General features: G+C 36.9%; 2 protein-coding genes across 3 annotated transcripts; both read left to right on the forward strand.

Moving 5' to 3' along the window:
* Positions 1 to 7,097: 7,097 nt before the first annotated feature.
* On the forward strand, positions 7,098 to 8,570 carry LOC114524261 (nuclear factor interleukin-3-regulated protein-like). The gene has a single exon (XM_028545410.1). The coding sequence runs from the start codon at positions 7,622 to 7,624 to the stop codon at positions 8,225 to 8,227; it is 606 nt and encodes a 201-aa protein (XP_028401211.1). The 5' UTR covers positions 7,098 to 7,621; the 3' UTR covers positions 8,228 to 8,570.
* Positions 8,571 to 21,442: 12,872 nt separating this feature from the next.
* On the forward strand, positions 21,443 to 23,621 carry LOC114528631 (collagen triple helix repeat-containing protein 1-like). Of its 2 annotated transcripts, none has more exons than XM_028550304.1 (4): positions 21,443 to 21,571; positions 21,938 to 22,081; positions 22,918 to 23,038; positions 23,124 to 23,621. In XM_028550304.1, the coding sequence occupies exons 1-4, from the start codon at positions 21,455 to 21,457 to the stop codon at positions 23,345 to 23,347; spliced, it is 606 nt and encodes a 201-aa protein (XP_028406105.1). In that variant the 5' UTR covers positions 21,443 to 21,454; the 3' UTR covers positions 23,348 to 23,621. The 2 variants fall into 2 exon arrangements, with proteins under 2 accessions (XP_028406105.1, XP_028406113.1); XM_028550312.1 differs by having other exon boundaries at positions 21,490 to 21,668; positions 23,124 to 23,620.
* Positions 23,622 to 25,049: the final 1,428 nt, after the last annotated feature.

Below are 25,049 nucleotides of genomic sequence, written 5' to 3' on the forward strand. Positions count from 1 at the left end.
ATAAAGCCGTTGCAAATGTACGTGCTGCCTGATATAGAGAGAGGCGAAGATAATCAGTAATGATGACAAATATGTATACTGTGTTGCCAAATTATGCAGGCCTGATGAACCTGAACTTATAATCACAGCGATGGATTCGCTTTGTCTCTAACGCAAAATTAAATTTAACCTTTCCTCTTTTCTAAATGCTTTCTCCTGTTTGCTCTCGGGTGCCCTGTAACGCTGCTTAAAAAAACTCTTTCTTAAATAAAAGACTTGTCGACTGATTGAATTAAAAGTTTAAAATAAAAAAGACGAGTTTGGTCACGGATATTTCAGTAGAAAACAACAAATCTTTACCTGGCTAATTTGACTCTCAGCACACGGAAGTTCAAGGTCATACGGAGAATGAATTCTTTATTAGCCAAAATGTCGTTTTCAGCCCGTTTCGATACACGCGTATCACAACAGCCAAATTTACACACGTCCTCTTATCTTCTCATGATCAACAAAGGCGTACGCTATAAGACATACCGATGATAAGATTTTCCCGCTTCTTTCTTCACCCATTCTCACCTCTCCAGCGGTGGCCCGGCTCTGTTGTGAGGATTGCAAAAATTAAAATATTCACCGCTCTAGCGGTGAATACGAGGAAGGCGCTGGCCAAAAGGATGGCAGAATGTAGTATATCTACTAGTAAACACCGTAATACCATTATAAAAATGATCTTCACGTGGCCAAAATAGGGCATTTTCATTGGACAATTTGAATTTGAATATATAAAATTTTTGAATATAAAATAATTTATATAGTTTCCTATATATGTCCCCCTCCCAAAGAAGGCTGGATATAGCGCTATCCACCGAATAGTGATTTTTCCGCCTTTCTAAAAATGCTTGAAAAGCAATAGAATTTTAGCTTTGGAACCAACAGTTATTAAAAAGAGGATCCTCAATTTAGTATTACTATTTACTAAGGTTTAATCAAAGGGCGATTTTAGAGCGATTGAAAAATCCATTATCCGGTGGATAGCGCTATCCGGCTTTCATACAACCGGCCCCAGAACGTCACGAGATCGTAAACATGTATCGCCTAGTTAACCCGCTCTGAAACCAACAAACATAACTCTATCAAGATCTAACTATGAAACTTCGAAGTGGGGACCGAATGGGACAACATCATGGGAAGCCAGATGCTATATACTGCTGCCACAATGAGATAGATTCAGGGAAAGTACGAAACTTATCATCATTTGAATCATATTTTATGTTATACGCGACGCATCCGCTAATTTCGATTCCATAGACAGTCGAACTCATCATTGATGGTCGTTCTCATAATTTAACTCGATCCCAGGTTGCTAGAACACTGCCAATATAAATGACCAACGCATGCAGTCCAGTGGTCAAGGGGCTTGTTCTTGTGCGTTATACTTGTGTTCGACTGAAAACTTCGAATATGCTGCCTATCTAGCCACTTTTTTCGTGTTTGCAAAGTCCCTAATTGAACCGGTGAAAATACCTTTTGAGGGTTTTTTTATTTTCTGTGTATATTTGCCGTTAATAAGAGTGTGAGCGCGTGTTCAAGCAACCTGAGATCGAGTTAAATGATGAGAACGACCATCAGTGATGAGTTCGACTGTCTAAAGTAAAGAATCGAAATTTGCGACGCCTCCATATTCCCTACTTCAAATAGTTCATTCAGCGTTTTGTGATGAACAGTATATCAGTTGTTCTAAATGTAAACCACTTTTTATACTACTCTATTTATATATTTGGGCTTATGTGCTAGCGTGTTCTTACAATATTGTTGATGTTCGATCAACCAAGAAAAAACTATGTAGCCGGAACTTGGAACGAAGAGTGTATGTAGGTCATGTTGGGAAAACCCACTGATATTTTGAAATCTGCTGAAAATACGATTTTAGTGCCATATTCATATATATATTGACAACATGATAAGAGAGAAAAAGACCTAGAACGTTCATGTATCTGTCAATATTACAATCTGTAATCTTACAATCGCCGGTCTGTATCTATAATATTACAATCGTCTATCATTTAATTAGAGAGTCTTTGTTACGGCCCTGCCCAATAATCTAGGAATATTTTATAGTCCTACTGCTGTTGATGGCGTATATTTGCTGTCGGTATCTGGTATATCATTCATCATGATCAGAAATGCATGTATAGATATAATACATGTATAGATAGATGAGCTACATATTACAAATATATAGTGATCAGATTGAATGGAAGTTCAATCCGAAGGTGGAATAAATGGAATGGGTTTAAGAAATCCAGTGATAGGTCGAATTATTTGCCTGTTGTCGACCGATTGGAATTACTCGATTCGATGGAATTAGCAAGTGCCGAATTTTATCGACCCAGGCGTTATTTCCGCGTATCTTGTGACGTCATAGGTATCAGCGGGGGTTAACTGGAAATATCGAGACACAGTAGGTTAATTGCAATGGGTTAGTGCGTATTCTACTTCGTTCTTAATTAACAGAAAATATGTGCAATTATAGACCGGATGACCGTAAACGGAATTGACATCAACAATTTGGATTCAACGTTTCCAAGTCAATCAGCGCAAACAGTTAAATTTCCTTTATAAAACAAGCGTTGAGTTTGAGGAAGAGACTCAGAACTTCCGTCAGGTCGAACATTTGCTTCGTACTTATATATATTTATAATATATACTTTGTTCACTTTTGTGCAGCGTAAAAAAACACAATCAAACATTTGACGCGGACCACGACTCGTATAAATTATTTGATGCTTATAATGAAAGCGGAAAGCCTCACTATATATCTATAGACTATAGCTATTTGCTTTTTATATCACTCTACAAAAATCGTTAATATTCTTGTTTTAGGCTTATTGCTTGTAACTTCCATGTTCCAACCAGTTGCGTATGGTAGGCTAATTACTATTTTTAGATTGAACAGACTCAGAACCATGGTCTATCTGCTAAACACTTCAAGTTCGCTTCCGTGGGGAGTGTTAATTTGAAGTTTGCGTGTTCCTTAACTATGGGAATTCTCTCAAATTATTTAGAAGCCGCTTCGGTTCTTTGCTGGGAACCGGCAGGACAACGATTCTACACAAACAACGCTCTTTCATGTGTTCAATTTGTTTGTGTTATCGACGGACCCCATGCACGCATATATACTTGAACATTTCACAAAGTCAAAAAACACCCATTATACAGTGTGCATTTTATTTGTCGTACAATTTAATTTATAATCTGGATAATACAAATTATTGCAATGCAATGTAATCTCGGAAAAATATAGTAAATGTTCCCGGCTGAAGCCTTGTTCACGGCGAAAACAGTTGGCAGTTGACAACAATCAAGGCTCAGCCCCCAAGTTGAATAAATTCATTACGTGTCACAGCTTGTCCTGTTTAATATGAATTGCGTCGGAAATTCCACGTTGGCGATTTTATACAGTCCACTGATAAAGTTTGTTTGGGCTAAATTGAACCAACGGTGCGCCAAGCAACTTGCTGTCTTTAGCTGTTCTGATAAACACTATTATACATATTACAATATAAGTCAATATTGTTCTGTGTTTAATGATAATCAGTAATACTATTATTTAGCTATGATTATACCCGATTATACCCGTACTCTACACTAAGAACGAACAAAGTTGATAAGTATATTGATATTCTCATGCATGTGACATCAGTTGAATGTTGGCAATGACATTTGGAGATTATAATTACCTCCGACTATGCCCAAGTTGAACCACTTGAACCTCATACATCAGTTAATCGGACTGCATGCAAATGCTCCAACCAAATATTGAAGCTCAGTTAAAGATATTTTTCATTTTAATCGATCGTTGCGTCTATATGCAAAGACAAGTGGTGTAGATTCCAAATAATCTTTGACTGATCTAAGAGATATTATATAATATACGAAAAGGATATGGTATATAGCGAAAAGCGAAGACTAAATAAAGACGACCTTTTTTAAAAATTGACTAAAACCGATCGGCAGTGATTACTTTTCAACCGATCCTATATAACAACAGAGACGTTTCAGAATGGTCGCGCGAAATACGTTAACTACGCAAAATACGGTTAATTTTTGTTGCCTTGAAACATTTAAGTTTTTAAGCTAATAAAATAGAACGTCATTCAAAAGCACTGATTGAACTTGCGATATATCTATATATATATATATATATATATATATATATATATATATATATATATATATATATATATATATATATATATATATATATATATATATATATATATATATATATATATATATATATATATATATATATATATCTATATCTATAGAAATATACCTTATTTCTAGCTTTTTTAAAACGTCCTGTTGCTAGAGCAACGTCTGTTCAGAAGAAAATTGTTTCATGAATTTTGGCTAACGGTGATGTTTCTTGAAAGACACATCGAGTTTAATTTAGACTTGCCGCCATACGTTTACTCGGATGCTGAATTTTCCTATTGAAATATGCGTTTAACAGTTTTAAAAAAAAATTAAAGAACCACCTGAGTTACCTGACGGTAAAGAAAATGATAATATACTTTATATCTGGACTTTATATCAAAAGACGCTGTTTTTACTTGATATAGGACGAATATGGGTATTGTTAACATCATATGACCGGCCTTATTGCGCTGGAGTTATAAAGCGGATGACCGTACACGGACTTGATATCAACAATTTGGATTCAACGTTTCAAAGTCAATCAGCGCAAACAGTTAAATTTCCTTTATAACAAGCGTCGAGTTTGAGGAAGAGACTCAGAACTTCCGTCATGTCGAACATAATACGCCTTTTTGTGTTTTCGAGGCGTCGCCAAATGAGGTAAACATGCACAACGAAGAAACAATATCATTTACGTTGGGGGGGGAAGTTTTTTCTGAGGATTGAGGGGATGTTTTTAGTTTTCACCCGGCCTTATACGGTGCGTCTATCACTGTCATTGCCAACAATTGCACCTCAACCTTGAATTTAGACACAAACGTAATTTAGCTCTGGCCGAAATGATCTCTGAACTAACACCGTCGGTAAAACACGCCTGGAAACTTTTGAAATAGTGCGGAAACGAATCCTATATGATATCGATCGCGCGTGGGAGTCAAAACTTGTTTGGCCAAACAAATTTATATTCTCCTTTTTTGTATACGAGGTCGATCCTTTGATACAAATGAAAAAATCGGAGTGTCGTGAGCCTTGCGCGTTCAGAAGAACTTTGGTCTCTAATATTCAAGCACTGTTGTGTATTTTTATGTAGAATGTGGTAGTAACTCTAATAATGGGAAAGCAGGCTAAGAATTAACCGTGGTTAGATAAATCTCTCTACAAACTGGGAAAGTATTTAGTATTTTTGCTAACTACTTTGGGCGGCAGTATCCCCAAAATTAGAGACGTTTTATGTCAAAATCATCCATTTCTCATACCACCACTCCAGTAATGCTACAAGTATATACCTGGGTTTGCAAGGACTGCCGTTCGGCAGGAGAACGGACAGAAAAGTCTGGAAATTATATTTAAAAATAGGGCACTTACAGACACGAACGGAAATAGTACTAGACCGATGTGACGCGAAACGGAACCGGCGCTTTTAAATACTGGGACCATTGGGCAGTCATTTTTTGTGCAGTTGGCAACAGCCAAACATACGCATATACTTAGAATACTGATTAAGGGGCAGGGCGTGTTGTATGGGTAATAAATGCATGGATATCGATATTCATCGATATTCATACCTTATGCAAGCTAATATCACATTTAATCCTAGTTATACAGTGTGTACCCGATATACGATATGAAGTTGAGTGTTATTTCCCGCCCGGCCTTTTTAGTCGTTTACAAAGATCTCTCTTTGGGGAAGTCATATGGCAGCAATGAGAAACCATTTGTGGCGATTTGCGACAAAACCTTATTTACAGTGATATGAATTACTAATTTGTTCCCTGCACGATCATCTTAATATATATTTTCTATAACAAGTGGGTGAAAATTGACACATAATGCATCAAGAGGTGTTTTTTTTGTTTGTATCACAACACGATTATTAAACTCATATCGCGCATATTTTAAATGCCCAGAACTCCAAGGTAATACGTACTATCGTGACAATAAAAAGCAAAACTGACTGAAGGAAATTTAGAGGAGATATCGTTCTGGCTTTATAGCCGTCGTTCACGTAACTTCAAAATCTCTTCCGTACAAACGTGAACTGATATAGACGTGTTGCTGAGCGCCGCTTTCCGTTGGCACAATCGCAGCACACGTCATTACGGTTTTTCATATGATATTTCTTGTTAAAAAAAATCGAATGAAAACTCGTATCCATCGTACAAGCATTTACTAGCGAGAACTCCGCTTTAATTTGTGACTTTTCGTCACAATTTTTGCCCGCGATATCATGTGAACGCTGCCTGAAACTTTTCAAAGCTTTAGTGAAATATAGGATCTTATTTCTTTAAAAAAAATTTTTAATTGAGTCGGATGGTCAATCTTCAACCTGAGTCACGGAATCTGAGGCTCTTCAATAGATGAGCCTTTGTTTATGAAACATACAGTATACCTCTTCCTACCAACAGTTTGACAACACAACTGTCACAGCAGGTATGGAAGTCTCTGATTTTACGTTGTAGCTCGCGCAATATCGGAGATATATAGCGTATTGCCTCTATAACATCACCGTAAATCGGTAAGTGTCGTTTGTTGCCACACGCAATCGGAAATCCGCTTTTTTGAGGATGTCAAGACTCTGATGCTTTAATGTACCCCCGAATTTCTAATTCATGCAAAATACATGATTGCGACACTGGGTGTATTCGACCCAAAGCCGATACATAACTTTCCAAACTTCGACGCGAAAATGTAATAAATATACATGAAACGAAGTTCAGTCTCGATATTGCTTCATTCAGATAATCCTCGTATCGTTGTTATGCAAATTCTCCCATTTTTAATCGCGGTTAAAAATATCTTGCAATTAGTTTTGTTCAAACCCAGTAACTGTTCAGTCAATCGATCAATCAGCCCACAATCTAAATTGATGTAACCCATTCTAGTCAGCTATATTCTACCGGAGTATGATACCGCAGTTTGCAGAACAGTGCCGACGATAATTCCTGTTCATGCTATGTTCTGTGTAACTTTTGGGATCTGTCAAGAGACGACTGTTTCAATGCGCTATTTACATATCAGGGAAAAGCGAATTTCAATTAGTTTACACGGAGAGATTCGCCCACGCCAGACTTCTGATTGCTTCTTTGTATAAAAAATATTGCACGTATTCCTGCCAGTCACCTTGAGAAACCGGACCCACGACATGCGACAAGCCATTCAAGGAAACGCATCGCGCCGTAATAATCGTATATAAAAGTCTTCATTAGGGATTCGAGTCAATCAATCGCAGATTGTCATCACGAGCGTACAGCTTGTTCATTGGTAACTTTGCTATTCTTTACATATTGAAGAGAAGAGGTATTCCACATAATAGGAAACCCGCTGTGCAGTTATTTATCCTCGGCAATTCGGACACACTATTTGTGTTGGGGAACTCAATCGATATATTTCGTATACGAACAAAGCTCGCAGTAGACACAACGTAAGATATCTCATTGCAGAGATGGAAGAAGAATTCATGCTGATGGGAAATGAATTTTGTGGACTAAGTGAGTCGAACGAATCCACTGACGGTAGCCTGGATGGTAGCGACGGAGATTTTGATATGCTTGCGGCATTCAAAGGTACGGAATTGGACGACCTCTTTAACGCTTGCTCTGGATTCGGAATTCGTTCAGAGATATTCGATCAGAACCAGTGCATGTACGCCAGGGAGGCTTACGCCCCGGAATGCAAACCTAAAACTCGTTCGAGCAACAAAGCGGTCGCAAAGAACGAACCAGGGTACTTAACGGAACGCATTCACTGGAATTACCGACAGAAACGGGTGAATTACGATCCTAGGCCGATCTCAAAGCGCTCGCGAAAGCGTTCAATTCCGGATGAAATGAAAGACGATGCGTACTGGAAGAAACGCTGTCAGAATACAGAACGGGCGAGAAAGAGCCGTGAGGCAAGGCGTTTGAAGGAAATTGAAGTATTACAAAAAGTAAAAACATTAGAAGACGAGAAGTTAGAACTTCAACAACAGGTAGACAGCCTGAAAAGTCAAGTCCAGCTCCTTAACGAGCGGCTTTTAAAACACGAACAACAAGCAAGTTTTATTTAATTACGAGAGCGATTTATAGAGTATACAGATCAGTCCGCATCACCGTTTTGTATGCCTTGTATTTTGTACATATTCGCATAATTTTGCATGTAATTACTGTATATGATATTTAGTTAGCCAATGACATGGCAAATTGTGCATTTCCGACAGGTGTATAGGTCCGCCAACAAAGCACTCGGAGAAGTAAATAAAAATTTATAATCTGTCCAGCTACACTTTGTTCACGTCTAAATGTTTAGAATAAGCATACTGGGGTGTTACGTGACCCTGGTGTGGTGCGCCTACGCGTGCCTGGCTGTCTGACTCTATTCAGATGTTTTAACCTCGTCCTGATTATAAACCTCGCCCTTTCCACGTATAAGCTCTACGTGATGCGCTTAAAAGTCCTAAATAAGACCTACTTGAACGAAAATTTCAACAACGATCGAGTATGTCGATAAAATACATATAGTTACTCCGTGCATAAACTCTTTTTATATTTCTTTTTATATTTTTAACAAAAGCCAAAATTCACTAGATCAACTTTAACAAGAAAGCCCCATTTATGGTGTGTAGAATTTGTGTATTATGACTGAACATTACGGCATGCATGTATAAGGTTGTAGCATTGGATTACATCACAAGTGCATGCCGTCTTGACAACGTTCTCAAAGGCAGAGAGTGGTCTTGTAGTAAACGCTTTTTTAAGTTGTAATGGAATGTGGACTTAAAATTGCATCCTTTAACATCGCCTTATAAACGAAACATATATGATCTAGCGTGCATGCATTGCTATTTTATATATTCCTTTATGAATTGATAGTTCATTCTAATCATCCTTTATGAATTGATAGTTCATTCTAATCATTTGTTAGCTATATTTATCATATTGCTTAATTATTTTACATAAATTTACTTCTTAATCACGTTCAATCTATATCATTGGACTATATATTTATATATATATTATAATTGTATGTAAATGCTTCAAACTTTAACACAGAAGCTTTGTAATTGGCCATATTTTTAGTCTTGGTTTTGTGCAAAATCAATGCTTTGTCTATGTTAAATGACCGTTCAAATGGGAAATTTTAAGTTATAATTTGTTTAACATAAAGCATTAAAAAGATTTTTTCAACATATTTGAAATTGCGTCGCGTCACACCACTCTATTTTGCAGCCTATAGGATTTAAATGAAATATGGGAAAGAAAGAAATTCACCATTATATTTCAGGATTCTATTTCATGTGAGCCCGCGGCTTTTCAGTTCGGCGGGATTCTTGCCCATGATGTTTTACTATCAGTATACTTGGCAAGCATTATGGTTATTTAACAATTACCCATAATTCCGACATAGTATTATGATCTTATGGTATAAACAATGCCACAAAATATAAATACTGGGTCCAAGGTCATTGCATGGTCATGAAACTGAACTGCGGGTCACAAAATGGCGCCTAACCCAGGGAAGCGCGGTGATATTAAAATCATTCACGAAGTATTCGCGACATATCAGTCCCTTCATTCTTTATATAGATGTGCAGTTTATAGCGATTTTTATATATTCTATTGAATACAATGCTGACATTTTCGGACGTTTATACTACCGTAAGGCGTTCAGGATTTTCATTTAGAATGAGATATATACGGTTGCCAAACCAGTATCAGAAAAGTTCAATTGAGCAAATCCCAATTACACCAACAATCTGGACAATATATAGACTATGTCAAAAGTGGCACTGTGGTTTTGAAGCCGGATTATCTCTAGTAACTGACGTATACGTATGGTCGATAATGGTCACTTTTATGTTCAATGGGCTGCCAATTATAAATGATTTTAATTTTATACAAAGTTTACAAAGTCCACAACTGCATGACGACGAATTAATTTCGAATTGCAATTCTTAGTTTAATACAAATAGTTTGTTGCCTCGTTGTCTCATTTAAGTATTAAAATGTTTGCTTTTCACTGATTGAAATAATCACAGCCTTTTTGTCTCATCAGACCTTGCATATATGCATATATCACTTATATAGACCATCCATGGTCATCCATGTAGAAAATGCCTTAATGTTGGCGATAGGACTGAAACAATCCTGGATGAATTCTCGCGACATCAGGGTTCATTATAGAAAGGCGTCTATAAGTTCGAATTATAGCCGCATATACTATTCTGATTTGAATCGTTTATTAGATGAATTCAATGAAATTTTAATTAGATTTAAAAGACTACACTTTATTGTTCACGTAGCTTTGCCTTTGGTGTAAACCAGACCTTTGTTATGTCAACCCGCGTGCACTTATCCCTTGTCATAACTGTCCAAAACAGTATACAGGTAAACAGTCATTTTCAGTTTTCACTTATGCACATTTTCAGCAGTTTTCACTTATTTCACTTGTTTTAAATTTGTCCTTATTGTCTGTATTCAAAGTGTTGACTGTCCACCCATGGAGATAGTCTAATAACACGTCATCAGCCACGTTGACACTTGACATGTCCACGACAATTACCAGGTGATCTGAAATGGCCATGGAATCCATTTCTTGGTGAATTGTAAAATGGAATCCATTTCTTGGTTCATATATTTTAATATATATGCTGTATTTCGGTTTTAAATTGACGTCTGAGCTGATTATAACTAAATATATATAATTACAAAATTTCGAGCGGGTTCCATTAAAAAAATATGTGTAGGCTGTAGCATGGAATACATCACAAGTGCCGTCTTGGCAATGTTCTCAGAGGTCATAATTGGTTTTGTTGTAAACACTTTTTTTATGTTATGTGGAATGTGGACTTGGCAATTGTAAAATGCATCCATTAACATCGCCATATAAGTGAAACATATATAATCTAGCGGGCATTGATACTTTACACTTTCCTTTGTAATTTGTCCTGATAGTTCATTGCAACACAATGCTACTTATCATATTGTTTATTTTAGATAAATTTATTTCTTAATCACGTTCCATCTATATTATAAGATAATTGGTCTCGCGACCTTTGCAATCAACCAAGTCTTGGTTTTGTGCAAAATCATCGCATTGTCTATGCTAAGTGACCGTTTCAACCTAGTGGGAATCTTTTCATCTTACTTTGGTTAAAAGCTTTAAAAAATATGGCAATTTCAAATGTTTTAAAAAGAATAATATTACAGTGCCAAAAATAATCTCACCTGCGTCATACAAATCTATTTTGTAAGCCTTATGACTTAGATAATATGTGGGAAAGATTGACCATTTGACCATTATTCCAAGAGTCTATTAGCGCCATTTACATGAATTTTTGGCACAGGCTGCTTAAAATTGGGCCCGTGGACGCTACTCCCAATTTTTGTCGTGTAAACGCGAAATTCAGAGTATAACCTTGCACTAAAATTGATAAATCATGCAAGAGAACAAGACCATATAGATGACACTGATTTGCATACAATCCACACAAGGCACTTCTAGAAATAAATGGGATAATGTGAAATTGCTGTCAAGTTGGGAATTGTTCTCTTAATTTTCAATTATAAAAAACCCAATCTTGCAGTACGGAACATCATTTGGGAGCAAAGTATAAATGAAAAGCAATGTTTGTTACTTTTCAAGCACAAACACATGGGAGATACATCCACTTGACAGGTGCGAACAAAAAAGCTGTTAACTAGAGAGTAGAGAAGGTTACTATATGATTCCATTAAGTTGCTCTTATGTCTCAGCAATTTATTTAATTAAGGCCTTGTTCAAATTAGCTTCTAAGAATCGGGGATCTATTGTATTACCTTCCGATAGACAAAGCATTTCGTGCACCAGCGATCTCAGACAAAGGGATTCTCAGATTCTTAGTTATTAAAGTACTGTCTGTGACGTCATAGGGTCCGAGTGCACATTGCCGACCGGGGATTGTAACTCAGCAGAACATATCTGAGACAAGGAAGAGTCAGACAAAATGGCGCTCAGTTGATAATGAGTGCCTTGAGTTTGTAAATTAAATATATAAATGAATTATAGAAAATAAAGCGAGTTCTTTACGCAGTCTAATTATATCATGTATTTCTGGTTGAAAAAATAATTTAATAGTTAATGAGTTCACAGCATCATTTATGCCAGTAACTGCACTGATCTAAATGCGCTTCCCAATTATAATAAAATTACGCGAAGCTATTTTAAATCATCAACAAATCCCCCCCCAGAGTGAGCACAGAGAAAAGACCCTGGGTAAGAGGTTGTGGTTGAGGTAGATGTTCTTGATCGCTTGATGGTGATAGAATTTCCTTTCAACTAGATTTTTTATAAGTAATTTAGCTTGTAGGTAGATCACGAATACTGCAAAGCTTTCGGTCCGTTACCCCGGGCCTTCATCAGTGCAATTACCTGAATTACCTGATGAAGGCCCGGGTTAACGGGCCGAAAGCTTTGCAGTACTAAATACTTACGTGGTATACCTACAAGCTAAAGTACTTATCGATTGTCACCATGCAAACATGCAAGAATATTATTAGATTTTTTATGCTTAAATATGGGACCAAATGAATCAATATTGTTAAAATAATTTATCGAAATGCAGAAGTGGCAACAATTATTACATCATCCAAATTAAACAAAAACATACATGCATGACATGAAACTGTTAGATGGAAAAAACTTTGCCTCGTAGAAACTGCCATGGCATGGTCTGTAAACTCCAGTTACTACCAAGTGATCGGAAACAGCTAATCAAATGACGTTCTATTAAAATGCATGACGTTCTCAAAGATAGAAATCGCTCCGTCCCTCGTAGCGCCAATAGAAAAGAATAGTATTACAATATGTATACAGTTTTTTTGTTAATATTTTTGTCCTGGTTGTGGTGCATAAGGTGGTGGTGCAACATGTGAATCGAATGTTGCTGGTGGTGCTGATGGTGGAGGATAAAAAATAGCGTTGTCCTGGCCCTGTTGAAGTGAAGGCTGGTGTGTGCTGTATGGTGACGGGTAATTACCGAAAGCTATATTTGGTTGTAACGGATGATGGTGTTGTTGCTGCGATTGGTTAACTTGTGGCTGAGGACGAGGGGTTAGATGAAATGCTGTTGGCGTGTGAGCGACACCACTTTGAGCTTGTCGTCGAGCAGCTCTGGAGCGAGAGGCGCATTTGGCAACGATGACTGCGGTGACGATGATAAAAACGACGAGAACAATTGCAACTGTTCCCCAAGTACGTAACGCTGTGGTGGAATCTTTTTCTATATAAGACATACATTGTCAGGTACCTTTGCTCGAAGTATAAACTAAGCCTGATTCTCAAAAGTCACCGACAGGCTATTGTTGGTGATTGCTTCTTCGTCACTGGGCACTAATGATACATTGCCGACTGTCTGTGATCAATGAGAATCTGGCCCAATATCATGAATATGAATATTTGCTTCAATATGAACAAAGTACACCGGCATACTGTTACAAAGCTTTTCTTATGCTGGACGGCCGGACCTACATCCATGCATGCATGCATATGAGGACATTCAGCCAAGTTAGCAGATCGAAACTCTGAAATAAGAATTTTACAAATGTTCATACTGCAGTTTCGCACCGTGGAAAACAAAGTGCATAGAAATTATGAATAATTTATAATTTTTTGGTCAGTGAACGTCCTCGTTATTATTAGTAAATCTATAGTGTTTATTAACAACACTAAATCAAGTGGTATTATAATCTTAAATTTAGCATGTTTCCAGTTGCTTTAAATTCTGTCTTCGCCTAGGGTCGAAAAGATTTTGCTGTTAAATAGTCGGATGCACTTTCAGGACTTACTGTTTGTTAAAAAGTCTAAGCCCTGGTTCACACTAGCTCCTAAGAGTCGGGGATCCATTGTATTACTTTCCGATAGACAAGGATTTAATTTGTTCGTTTGGTCCATAAGTTAGCAGTCTGATGGATATATAAGTCTATAACTTATACTCAGTTATTAACTTGTTTAAGTTATAATTATATATATATATATTGCTCTATTCTAAGATTTAACCGAAGTAACAACTTTTTCTTGGAGTTCTTGGATTGATTATAATGTACAGGGTGTACATAAAAAACCCGCAATAGTGAAATATTCATGATAATTGCATTCTATATAGACACTTTCCGAATTTGCTTCCCGAGTGCACGCAGAACAATACCTTGGAAACAAGGCGGGCAATGTAATCTATTGTTTGTGGGATGGTTTTCATCGCCCGAGAAAAAATTCGGGAGGTGTCTATTCGATTACAAAAGATCGAATATTCACGAATATTTAAGTGTAGCGTTTTTTATACACCCTGTTAATTGATATTTTCATGTCACACTTACCTGAAGATGTTGTGGTTGCATATTTCCCTAAGTTGGAATGAATGTAGAAGAATAGATTGTGAGAATGCGAGAGCCTTCGCATTTTGGACGAAAAAGATATGGCAAAATGACATCACAATAATTCTTTCAAATCACAATAATTATTTCGAATTCAGTTGAACATCATAATTGCACTACGAAACATGCGGGTGAAAACAGTCATTATTGCACTCTTCGGCTCAAATCGCCTGTTATGACATCAGTTTGTCGTTTACTAGCGAGTAATTACCTTAAATTACCTTAATTATCGTTTCACAAACAACTTTGCAATACCTACAAAATCAGACCTGGTGTATTCGAGGCATTTGAATTCCATACATACTCAGGACACTCACCTGATTGCTCAATGGTGGGTCTTGTTGTTGTCCCTATATCAATAGAAAATTACGACGATGATGTTAATTTACAAAAAGGCGTGACACTATTCCAACAGTATATTCTGAACAATAAGGTAACATTTAATCAGACAAAAATATAAAATCTAAACAAACGTCATCTAGTGCTAATATAGTTGATCATCCTTGCTAGTCCATATAGTTGGTGTATTTGTACGTACAATTAACACACAAAAAGGCTGCTTGTTAAACTGATTGAAACTTTGCTGTCACTATAGAGATGCCATCTTTAACCTCATTATTTATAGCAGGGGTCGCGGAAGATCGTTATGTGGAGTGCCAAATATTCATAAATTTTTGTTTGCAGACCGTAAAAACAATCAATAATCAATTTCAGTATATGAATGTCTGATTTTACATTAGCTCTGCAAAAATCTCATATTGTTTTGATTTGTCGTAAAGCTCTCAAAAATGTACTTTCGAAAAGGCTTTTTCACCACTCCTGCAAGCATAACTGTCGGCCATTTTTTTTTCTACTGTCGGCCATTTTTTTTTCTACTTCTACTCGCGTATATAGGTGATATACGGTATGAGTATCTCGGCCAATCAGATCGCAGAATAGCTCGTATACAGTTAGTAACTATGTTATATATGTATATATAATTGCTTAATTCCAGATTCTCCCCTTTTTCTTACCTATCACGTATCGGTACCTAGCAAGAAAGCCTCGTTTCGATACGAATGCATCGGTTCTAAAAATTACCGAAATATGCCGGCCAGTGGAAACATATTCGCGTGGTCCGGAACATATTTTAGCAAGCAACGGACTAGAGGTGGATGATAGACCATCGTGAACTACAATATAGTCACAGCTACAATGCTTGCATCTCTCTACCGATATTTCGTCAAATGTAATTGCCACTTTAAAACCGAATTGTGCAGTTATTCTCCATCTGCACCAATAATTTCCAAGATAATTGTCTGGATAGTAAAGGCTTTTGAATTCCTTAGAATCTTTGTCAAGAGGACACACTATTAAAGTAAAAAAAGAGGTAACGTAAAAAGGTAGAGTAAAACGCTCATACATTTTTTATAGGGAAAACAAAAAGAATAAACTCTACTCCGCCACTCTACTCCGTGGTCTCTACAAAACTACAAGCCGATTCATTCACCTTCAGAATATTTTATTGTAGTGTAGGATATCTCAAATCTCTTTCTTGTTACACTCGAGTCTGATCTAAATATCAGATACATGTATCGGCCAGAGGAAATAATTGGCGAAGGTTTACTGCACGATTTTCCAATAACGGTTGAATTCTGGCTCGGGCCATCAAGAATGTATAGGGCGTCGCAGTTACATGAAGAACACACTTGAATATCCACGAAATTTACAGTGAGTATTATGCCATGATCGGTAGGTGCAATGATTCTCCAGTAACAACTGACATCATTTTTATACCCGGCACTGAACGTCACCTTTCCTGCCCGTCCTGTAAACACTTTAGGATGTGTTTTATTTGGGCATGAATGATCTATATTATAAAAAGAAATAAGTCAAATAGCCATGACTCAATAGTTATAATACGAGATATAAAAAACCGTCAAGGAATGTAGTCTACTTACACACAAACTTAATTGAAGTATTCTCTCAAATGATACTTATATAGCTATATATACGTATGAGATTCGCACTAATTAAACAAAAATGGTTATAGCTTATAGTTTCTAATTAAATGACAAACTTTTACATCACAATATTTATGTCTAATTCAGTTGAACTCAAATTGCCTGTTACGACATCTATATATCTTTCCACAAACAACCTTGCAATACCCACAACATCTGACATCTATTCGAGGCTACTGTCGTTGAAATGGAAGTGTTGATAAAATATTGCACCAAATCCTTCTCTCAAGTCGATCAATTCATTTCATAGAAAATTGTTCAAAATTGATCATTAAATTTCGTTCCCGAAGCGATTAACCAATAGGAAACACACAGGAAGCAAATACAAATTTGAATTCACATGAATTGATCGACTTGAGGAAATGAATTGATGCAATATTTTATCAACACTTCCATTACAACGACAGTAACAAAAAATAATATTTATAGCTGGAATGAAAATTCAACTCCAAGTCTTTGTTAAGTATAAACTAATGGAAAACAGTATTCTTATATAATTTGATTTCTAGTTCTTCTTTATCCCAAAGAAACCTTTAAGGATAACGAAAGCACGGGTATATGGCAATATCTTACCGCAATCTCCGGCTTTGATGATTACAAATAAGAGCAATCCTTAAAAAAAATAGAAAAGGGGATACAAAAGCGTTTTATTAAAAGCAGACTGCTACACATCAACTATCAGTAACAGAATGTAATGCCACGCCCAAATGGCATGGTATCAGGAACAGATGTAATACCCCGCCCAAATGGCATGGTATCAGGAACAGATGTAATGCCACGCCCAAATGGCATGGTATCAGGAACAGATGTAATGTCACTCGCCACGACCAGTTTCTTACGTTAAAGTTAATGTTGGTAGTTGATAGTTGATCATGATAGAAGATTGGTTAAAATGAGGGAGATATTCCAGGACACCATTCATGTAAATTAGGTCATGTGGCCTGGGAAACGGGGAAGAAGGGTCTTTTAGGTCATTATTATATTATCATTAAAGAGGCTTGTATACTTCAACATTATCGCAAAATCCAATTTAATTCTAAATCGAATAGCTTCTTGCTGAAGACTGAAACTACTTTTTCCTCTGGTTGTGCACGTAACCCATTGTCCTCAATAAATACAAAATAAACATTTATTGTTCGCTACATCAATAGGCTAAATCTTGTTCGCTAGAGCGATTGTTCGCTCCATCGATAAATTAATCTTGAGAGAATTCATGTGAACAGATGGAAATGCATTAATGTTTGTTAAAGTTCAATGCCATTAATTATTTCTCCAAAAGCATTCGACGCAAAACGTTAATAACCTGAATTCGCATTGAATGGTATTTATAAAAAAAACTTAAAACTGAATATCATTTACTTCCAATGTAAATTTGACAATGCTTTGTGAAACAACCAGTGGCGTAACTAGAACGATAATTGGGGGGGGTGACTATTCATATATTCAGTTCTGCCTGACGGATTTCTATTATAAGCTATTGTAATTACAAAAGAAATCCGTAGGGCAGAACTGGATATATGAATATTCACACCCCCCTCCCCCAATTATCCTTCTAGTTACGCCACTGGAAGCAACGTTCATCAAGTAACAAGTAGCAATTTTTTCGCCGGATTCAAAGCATTTAATTCATTGTCAAACTTTATTGACAACGATAGCTATTCGTTGATGGCCACTTTGCAAAAGAAGTTGAACGCTTTAAAGAGTCTTTTAAAGGGTAGGCTTTCAAAAAGGAGATTCTTATATCTTTATGTTATTAAACTTTGGCACTGCGTTATTTTGAATGCAGTTCGTTTACTTTGATTGAAAGCGGAAAACACTTCCGTAATATATTATGATAAGCCTCGATTTCATTCTGACTCGTTTATATCAGCAACAAGCTTAATTTCGGTTCTTGAAACTCAATTCTTCATTTCTCATCTGGAGAGGAATTTGCTAAACAATCGATTGCTTCGCTTCCTGTCTACAAGGGATTTTTCTCATTTTTTCTCCTTCGTACGAGATCTTGGGTTGGATGTATACAATTCTTAACAACATTCCTAATAGTCAACTCATCAGTTATACGTCTGTCAGTAATACCACGGACGTATCAGTTATGTGTGTAGTCAAAAGCCAACTACATTTTTGCGCAATTGCAAACGGCAGAACTTATGCAAACATATATACTTTATCCGGCTGAAATTGCATTAACGCGCACTGGGTGCCGTTTCTTTACTAGCTAGCATAAGCGTAAAGGAATTTACACGTATCACAGATGATAAAAGTACTTACCGGATGATAAGATCATGTAAACAAACCTCATTGTCTCGTATCTATTTTTCTCGAATGGAGTTGTGATATTTATGCCTTAGAAATCTGGGAAGTTCAACAGGACATCTGATCAGATATTAGGGAGAAACACGTGATGAATATCCATAGAAACCTTTGATGTGAAAGTAAACTATGGCGTTTCATAAGAATTTTAACTGAATTAAAAGAAGCTCTTTTAAAGCGACAATATTTGACCACAAATTAACTCTCCCTAACTTAAATAATCTCTTGCATGGACTATATTTGAGGAATATAACCAGGGAGCAGCGTGGCAGCGTCTTCAAACAACTTAGCATCAAATGTGGTATAACAACTGCCTAAAATGGACAAAACACTTTTCGACGTTTCCACCTGAGGGCCTTTGTAAGGAGAGTTAGTATGAACAGATTCGTCTAAGTATATACACAAGACAAACTATCTAGACGAACCATGTAGACGAATATGTCAGACGACACAGACTCGCGCGTTCAGAAACTGCGCGGGGATTGGGAATGAATGTGCATGATAGGGAGATCCGAATTCGAAATGACGGCAAAAATTTAATTAGTGAAGCATTTATCTGGTGACAGATTAAATTGGGAAAGATTATTTATCTGGCAAGGAGAGTGCACAAGAGCCGTTTTATGACGTAATTTTCCGTAGTTTTCCTTAACCGTATTTATACTAACAGATATTTGATGCAGCAAGACAAACTACCATTCAAATTCGCCTAAATATATACAAACTATGCGGATAATTAGCCTTTCTCACGATAAAATTTTTGGGGTACTTTCAATTTTCGCAATGATAAGATTTGAACGCGTGAAAAGTTAAACAAGCTTTGGTGTATAACTACTCTTATTTGCACATCCCTAATTTATCTTCTCGTTCACATCCAGCAAAAGATGAAAATCGTAGCAAAAATCGCTCGAGTATTAATGGACCCTAAACTAGAATTCAATGTGTTAGCTTTCATTTATTACTTTGCCAAGATTAGTGGGAATAAATTATCAGTTAAGAAGTTTCACTTAAAGGCAAAACTGATGACACTTGCGTTCGATAGTCAGCAAAACAAAACTCTTATCATGTTAATGAACTAAATATCATGATAGTTTTAACATGCACGAAGAGATTTAGCACAAGCAAAAAAAAGCTGGGGAAATATGAACGGAAACGGCGGAAAGTCTCAAACAAAAAGTTTTCATTGGCGTCTTGAGAACTTTGGCGAATGGCGATCCCATACTTTCTACAACCTGAACTGCCCCATTACTCAATTGCAATAGTACATATTAACGTAATCACGGGGAAAAAAATATAAAAGTATATTTTGTGAACTTTGATATTTGATATTTTTTGCATGGTTGCTTCAAAACTTTATTTCATGCGCACACACTGACAGCATGTTAACAGTTATGCCATCCAACAACGACTAACTATTATCACACTGTGCTATTATGTGCTATCCAGTTTCTACATATAAAACCTTTCCGTGAGCGCACTGGGGGAAATAAACTCGCCATAAAAGCTTTTTTAGCAATTTCAAGTGAAAGCGGAACTGATAGCGCAAACCAGTCACTGAGAGGTGGCGTAGGGGGGCAGTTTTATACTTAAATTCCATGCACCGTATTAAATCCGCTGCATTGAAGACTGTAATGGTGCATGTAATTATAAAATATACACAATTTTGCCTTAAAGGCAGAACTGATGATACTTGCGTTCGATGGTCAGCAAAACAAAACTCTTATCATGTTAATTAACAAAATGTATATATAGTTTTAACATGCACCAAAAGATTTAGCACAAAGCATGCCTGTTCGAAAAAAAAAGCTGGGGAAATATAATTTAATATAAGAAAGCGGAAAGTCTCAGACAAAAAGTTCTCATTGGCGTCTTGAGAACTTTGACAATCCCGACTTTCTACAACCTGAACAGCCCCAGTACTTAATTGCAATAGTACATATTAACGTAATCACGGAGAAAAAAATATAAAATTATATTTTGTGAACTTTGGTATTTGATATTTCTTTTGCATAGTTGCTTTAAAACTCTATTCCATGCGCACACAATAACAGCATGTTAATAGCTATGCCATCCAACAACGACTAACTATTATCCGGCACACTGTGCTATTATGTACTATCCAGTTTCTACAGAAAACCTTTCCGTGAGCGCACTGGGGGAAATAAACTCGTCATGAAAGCTTTTTTAGCAATTTTAAGTGAAAGCGGAACTGCCATGCAAACCAGTCACTAGGAGGTGGGGAAGGGGGAGCAGTTTTATATAAATTCTATGCACAGTATTAAATCCGCTGCATTGAAGACTGTTATGGTGCATGTAATATAAAATATACGCAATTTTGCTGACAAAAATATCTGCAAAAGCAAACATAAAGGTTATGACTTCCAAGTCCAACTAGTCGTAACTCTTTTTGACTAGTTTGAACGTTGATTATCGGATGAAACGCCACCCACCATGCACAAAGCGCTTTTTTAAGGATCTTAATCATATGCGTGTCACCAACTTGTCCCAAATGTTTGGCAATATGGCTAACAACATAAAAGCTTCATTGTTTACAAGAGCTTATATGTCAAGATTGCGATGAATGAAAGAGAGCATACCGGAAGGCATTTTTCATTTTTTAACACAAGTACAGAGATTTGGGTTTCAGTTAGGATTTGCTCGGTTGGTCGAAAGTCACAAGGTTCTGCAAGAGAGGTATTACTCGCCGAAAACATTTGACGAAAGGATGAAATTTTCAATTGCACTCTGTTTTGTTATCATTGGCCTTTCTTTTTTTGAAAAGCTAGTTCAGGTGTGACATCAAACGATTCATTGGCAATCGTATCAATATTTTCCTAGATGTAATCCTCGATTCTCGCCAAAATGAGGAGATCGAGAAAGTTGCTTGGCAGTAATTAGCTTGATATGCCTCCGCGGAAGAATCAGGGCGCATTTTGTTACATGGATAACCGTTACGTGCATGTGTGTTGCATGTTATAACTGTCTACGTACAGTTTTTTGGCCTCAAAAAAATACTATATGCCTGATTTACTTATCTTACTAACTAATTTCTTTGAACAGGGAGCGAGCTGCAGTTGTAACTGCAATGATGGAGGCTCAACGTGTCCCGGGGACTCGGGAAATCAAAATACTGTCCCAATGAGGCTAATTAAACAGTGTGTGTTTCCTTCAATGAATGATGACAAAGATGCTGGTCCACTTAAGGTAAATCGGAACTTCTCCAAAGCGATTTTTGGCTAAAAAACATTTTTCGTATAGTTCCGACCCGAGGAAACGTGATAGCTATTTAGTGATAAATTAGAGCAAATATGCTTGCAAAAGTCGTCCGACTTCCCAACATGCACATAATCTACGTTTATGCCAAATAGCCATATATATTGCTATGTGCATGACTTGTGTTAATGAAATGATTAATAATGCAATAAAGTTAGCTATTTCAGAGCACTTGATTTACTACATTCAATGTGAGCAGCAACGTAACCCTATCGTCGTGGGCCCCCGTCAATCATTCACTTGTGGGCCCTATATGATATTCACTATATATATGATGGACTATAAAATAAGCTAAATTTACGGCCTATGTCTACCTATAACGATACAGATAATATAGTTTGTGCTTTATTGCCCATGCAGTTACGCCACTGAATGTGGGTTATTACATACACGAAGAATGCTTTTTAGAATGCATCATTGCAAATCTTTCCATTACAATGAGAAGCTGACGATACTCGCAGTTGTAAGGGCGGACTTGTATATACACGACTCATCGGGAAAACTCTGATAGGGGGGACCTTTTGCAGCTTAAACATGAGCAATGGTCACTAAAAATGGGGCGACAACGGCAATGAGCATAAATGTATTCCGCTGGAACCTCGTGTTTCCATCAATCAAATCATGATTCGTACGACCGCACTCTGCGTTACAATCCATCTCCAAATAAATAGGTTCAATATCGGTTCAATTAGTGTTGAAATCCTTGTCACTTATCTATTTTTCATCCATCATTAATTTTATGTATAATTTTCATGAATGATGAACAGGCGACATGCACGTACACCAAGAGAGAATCACATACGTCTTTACGAGTGACATTCAACGGAGCCATGAGAGTGATTGGATGTTCGGGTGGATGTTGTCGCCGCTGGTTTTTGACAATAAACGGTGAGTGGTTATGAAAAACAAGATAATCGATTGTCGTTAACCTCATGCCGGCCAAATCGTCTGAAATGTTTGCATTCTTTTTCAGGCCAGGAGTGCAGGAACCCAGCTACAATCGACACATCAATATACGCAACTGGCGCTGTTAACCGTCATTCGCCTAAGACTTTAGATGGTTTTTGCAATGAAATACCCAGAGGTCAAGTTACCGTTGGTATTTCTATAGGCACGTGTCCTGGTGCAAAAGCTGGTGACGCTTACACAGGGTGGTACTCTGTGTCGCGTATTATCATCGAAGAAGTCTCTCTGTAAATTTCACGAATTTTCTCAAGATTGTAGTGAATGAGCGTTTAACAAGAATGCATGTATAGTTTTAGATTATGTTGAGTCACTTGTGTCGTGTTTAGTCATATAAAGGCTTGAAAAAACTTGTAGCGCTATTGATTGGGAATTAAATTTATTGTAACGATCAAGATCGTTATGATACAACAGCATGCATTATATGCTGGAACTAATTCCAGGCAATGATACAGCGATTTTGCACGCGAACCAGTTGCTCAAAGTTTGTCGACTTTTGTGACCAAGCTCCGGCCCAACTCCCAATTGTTTCAGATGTTCAATAGGCTGCTGTTCTATTTAATAAAAATAACCTTCTACTGTTTCTCGTTTCGTCGTGATCTGTGACAAATTTGGACAGTTCAAGATGTGGACTGCCTGCGCTGAGGGTTGATTTCTCGCAACTTTGGCAGTGTTAACTGTCTCACGCCTAAGTATGTAGCTATCTATATATTTAGTTTTTGCAATGACATACCCAGGGGTCATGTAACAGTTGATATTTCTGTAGGCACGTGTCCCTGAATAAGAGGTGGCAACGTTTACGCCGGGTGGAATGTTGTGCCGCCTATTAATTATCCGGCATCGTTAATATGTACTGTTCTTTGCTCGACTGACATGAGTTACTTGAGTCGTGTTTAGTCAAACAGGTTTGAAAGTCAATTTCGGTCTTGCAGCGCCATTGTTTGGAATTAAATATTGCAACGATGATATCCTCATGATACATCAGCAGAACTACTGAAGTCTGGGCGATAATAGTCATAAAATAATACATCGGGGATGTATGCGGACCGGTTGCATTCTCAAAGTTTGTCAATTTTTGTGACCAGTTCGCCCCAATTGCTTTTGGATGTTCAATATAGTCGTTGTTCTATCAAGCTGCTGTCTTCTTCGAGCAACGAGGGATTTTTAAGTAATTGATCTCCCAGTTGAGCGATATAATGGCTTCAAAGTTTAATCTTCTAGTGTCTATTTTTTTCAGGATTCATATACATCACAATTTTAGGTTTGTTCAAATATCTATATCTATCTCTCTATGCACTGACAAATTTAGCTCACTCGCATTGCTCTTCTTTCAATACCGACTTAAACAGGCATTCATCCGCAAAATTAGAAATGTCCAAAAAGTACTACTCCAAAAAGCGCGAGTTTTTTATTTGGTTCACCTTTGTGCTTGGCTCAGCTGGATTGTGTACCAGTTTTTCATGGTGACAAGGTGTAATGAATGGACTGAAAATATACAAGTATATAGTGACTGGTAAAAACAGCTAGTTCTCATAAAGTAGTTCTTGCAGTTATTTCAGTTTAGTTAACTTTGTAGTTAATTTTCAGGAATACAATGTGTTATAATTAAAAGCCTTTTAATAATCACTACAGGATTTAATGAATCTCTCTGTCGACTCTGCGTATTTAAAATGCAAATAAGAAACAGAATAATTAGTGAATGAGATAGCATGAATCGCGTATTTAATGAAGCAATGTGACAATTCGTTCCAAACGGTTTCTAATGATTTCTACGGTTAAACTATATTATACATTAGCAAATTGTTTGATTAGATGTGATTCAATGTTGGGATCTGTGGACACTATTGTTGTTTAGGATTGCAGTTTTGGCCATTCAGGCGGCACATGTGCAAATATACAGACAGCTGAATCATGTATCGTAAACACACAGACGACA

Source organism: Dendronephthya gigantea, unplaced genomic scaffold (assembly GCF_004324835.1).
Source record: "Dendronephthya gigantea isolate DGI-Jeju-01 unplaced genomic scaffold, DenGig_1.0 000001F, whole genome shotgun sequence".
NCBI classification, from domain to species: Eukaryota; Metazoa; Cnidaria; class Anthozoa; order Malacalcyonacea; family Nephtheidae; genus Dendronephthya; species Dendronephthya gigantea.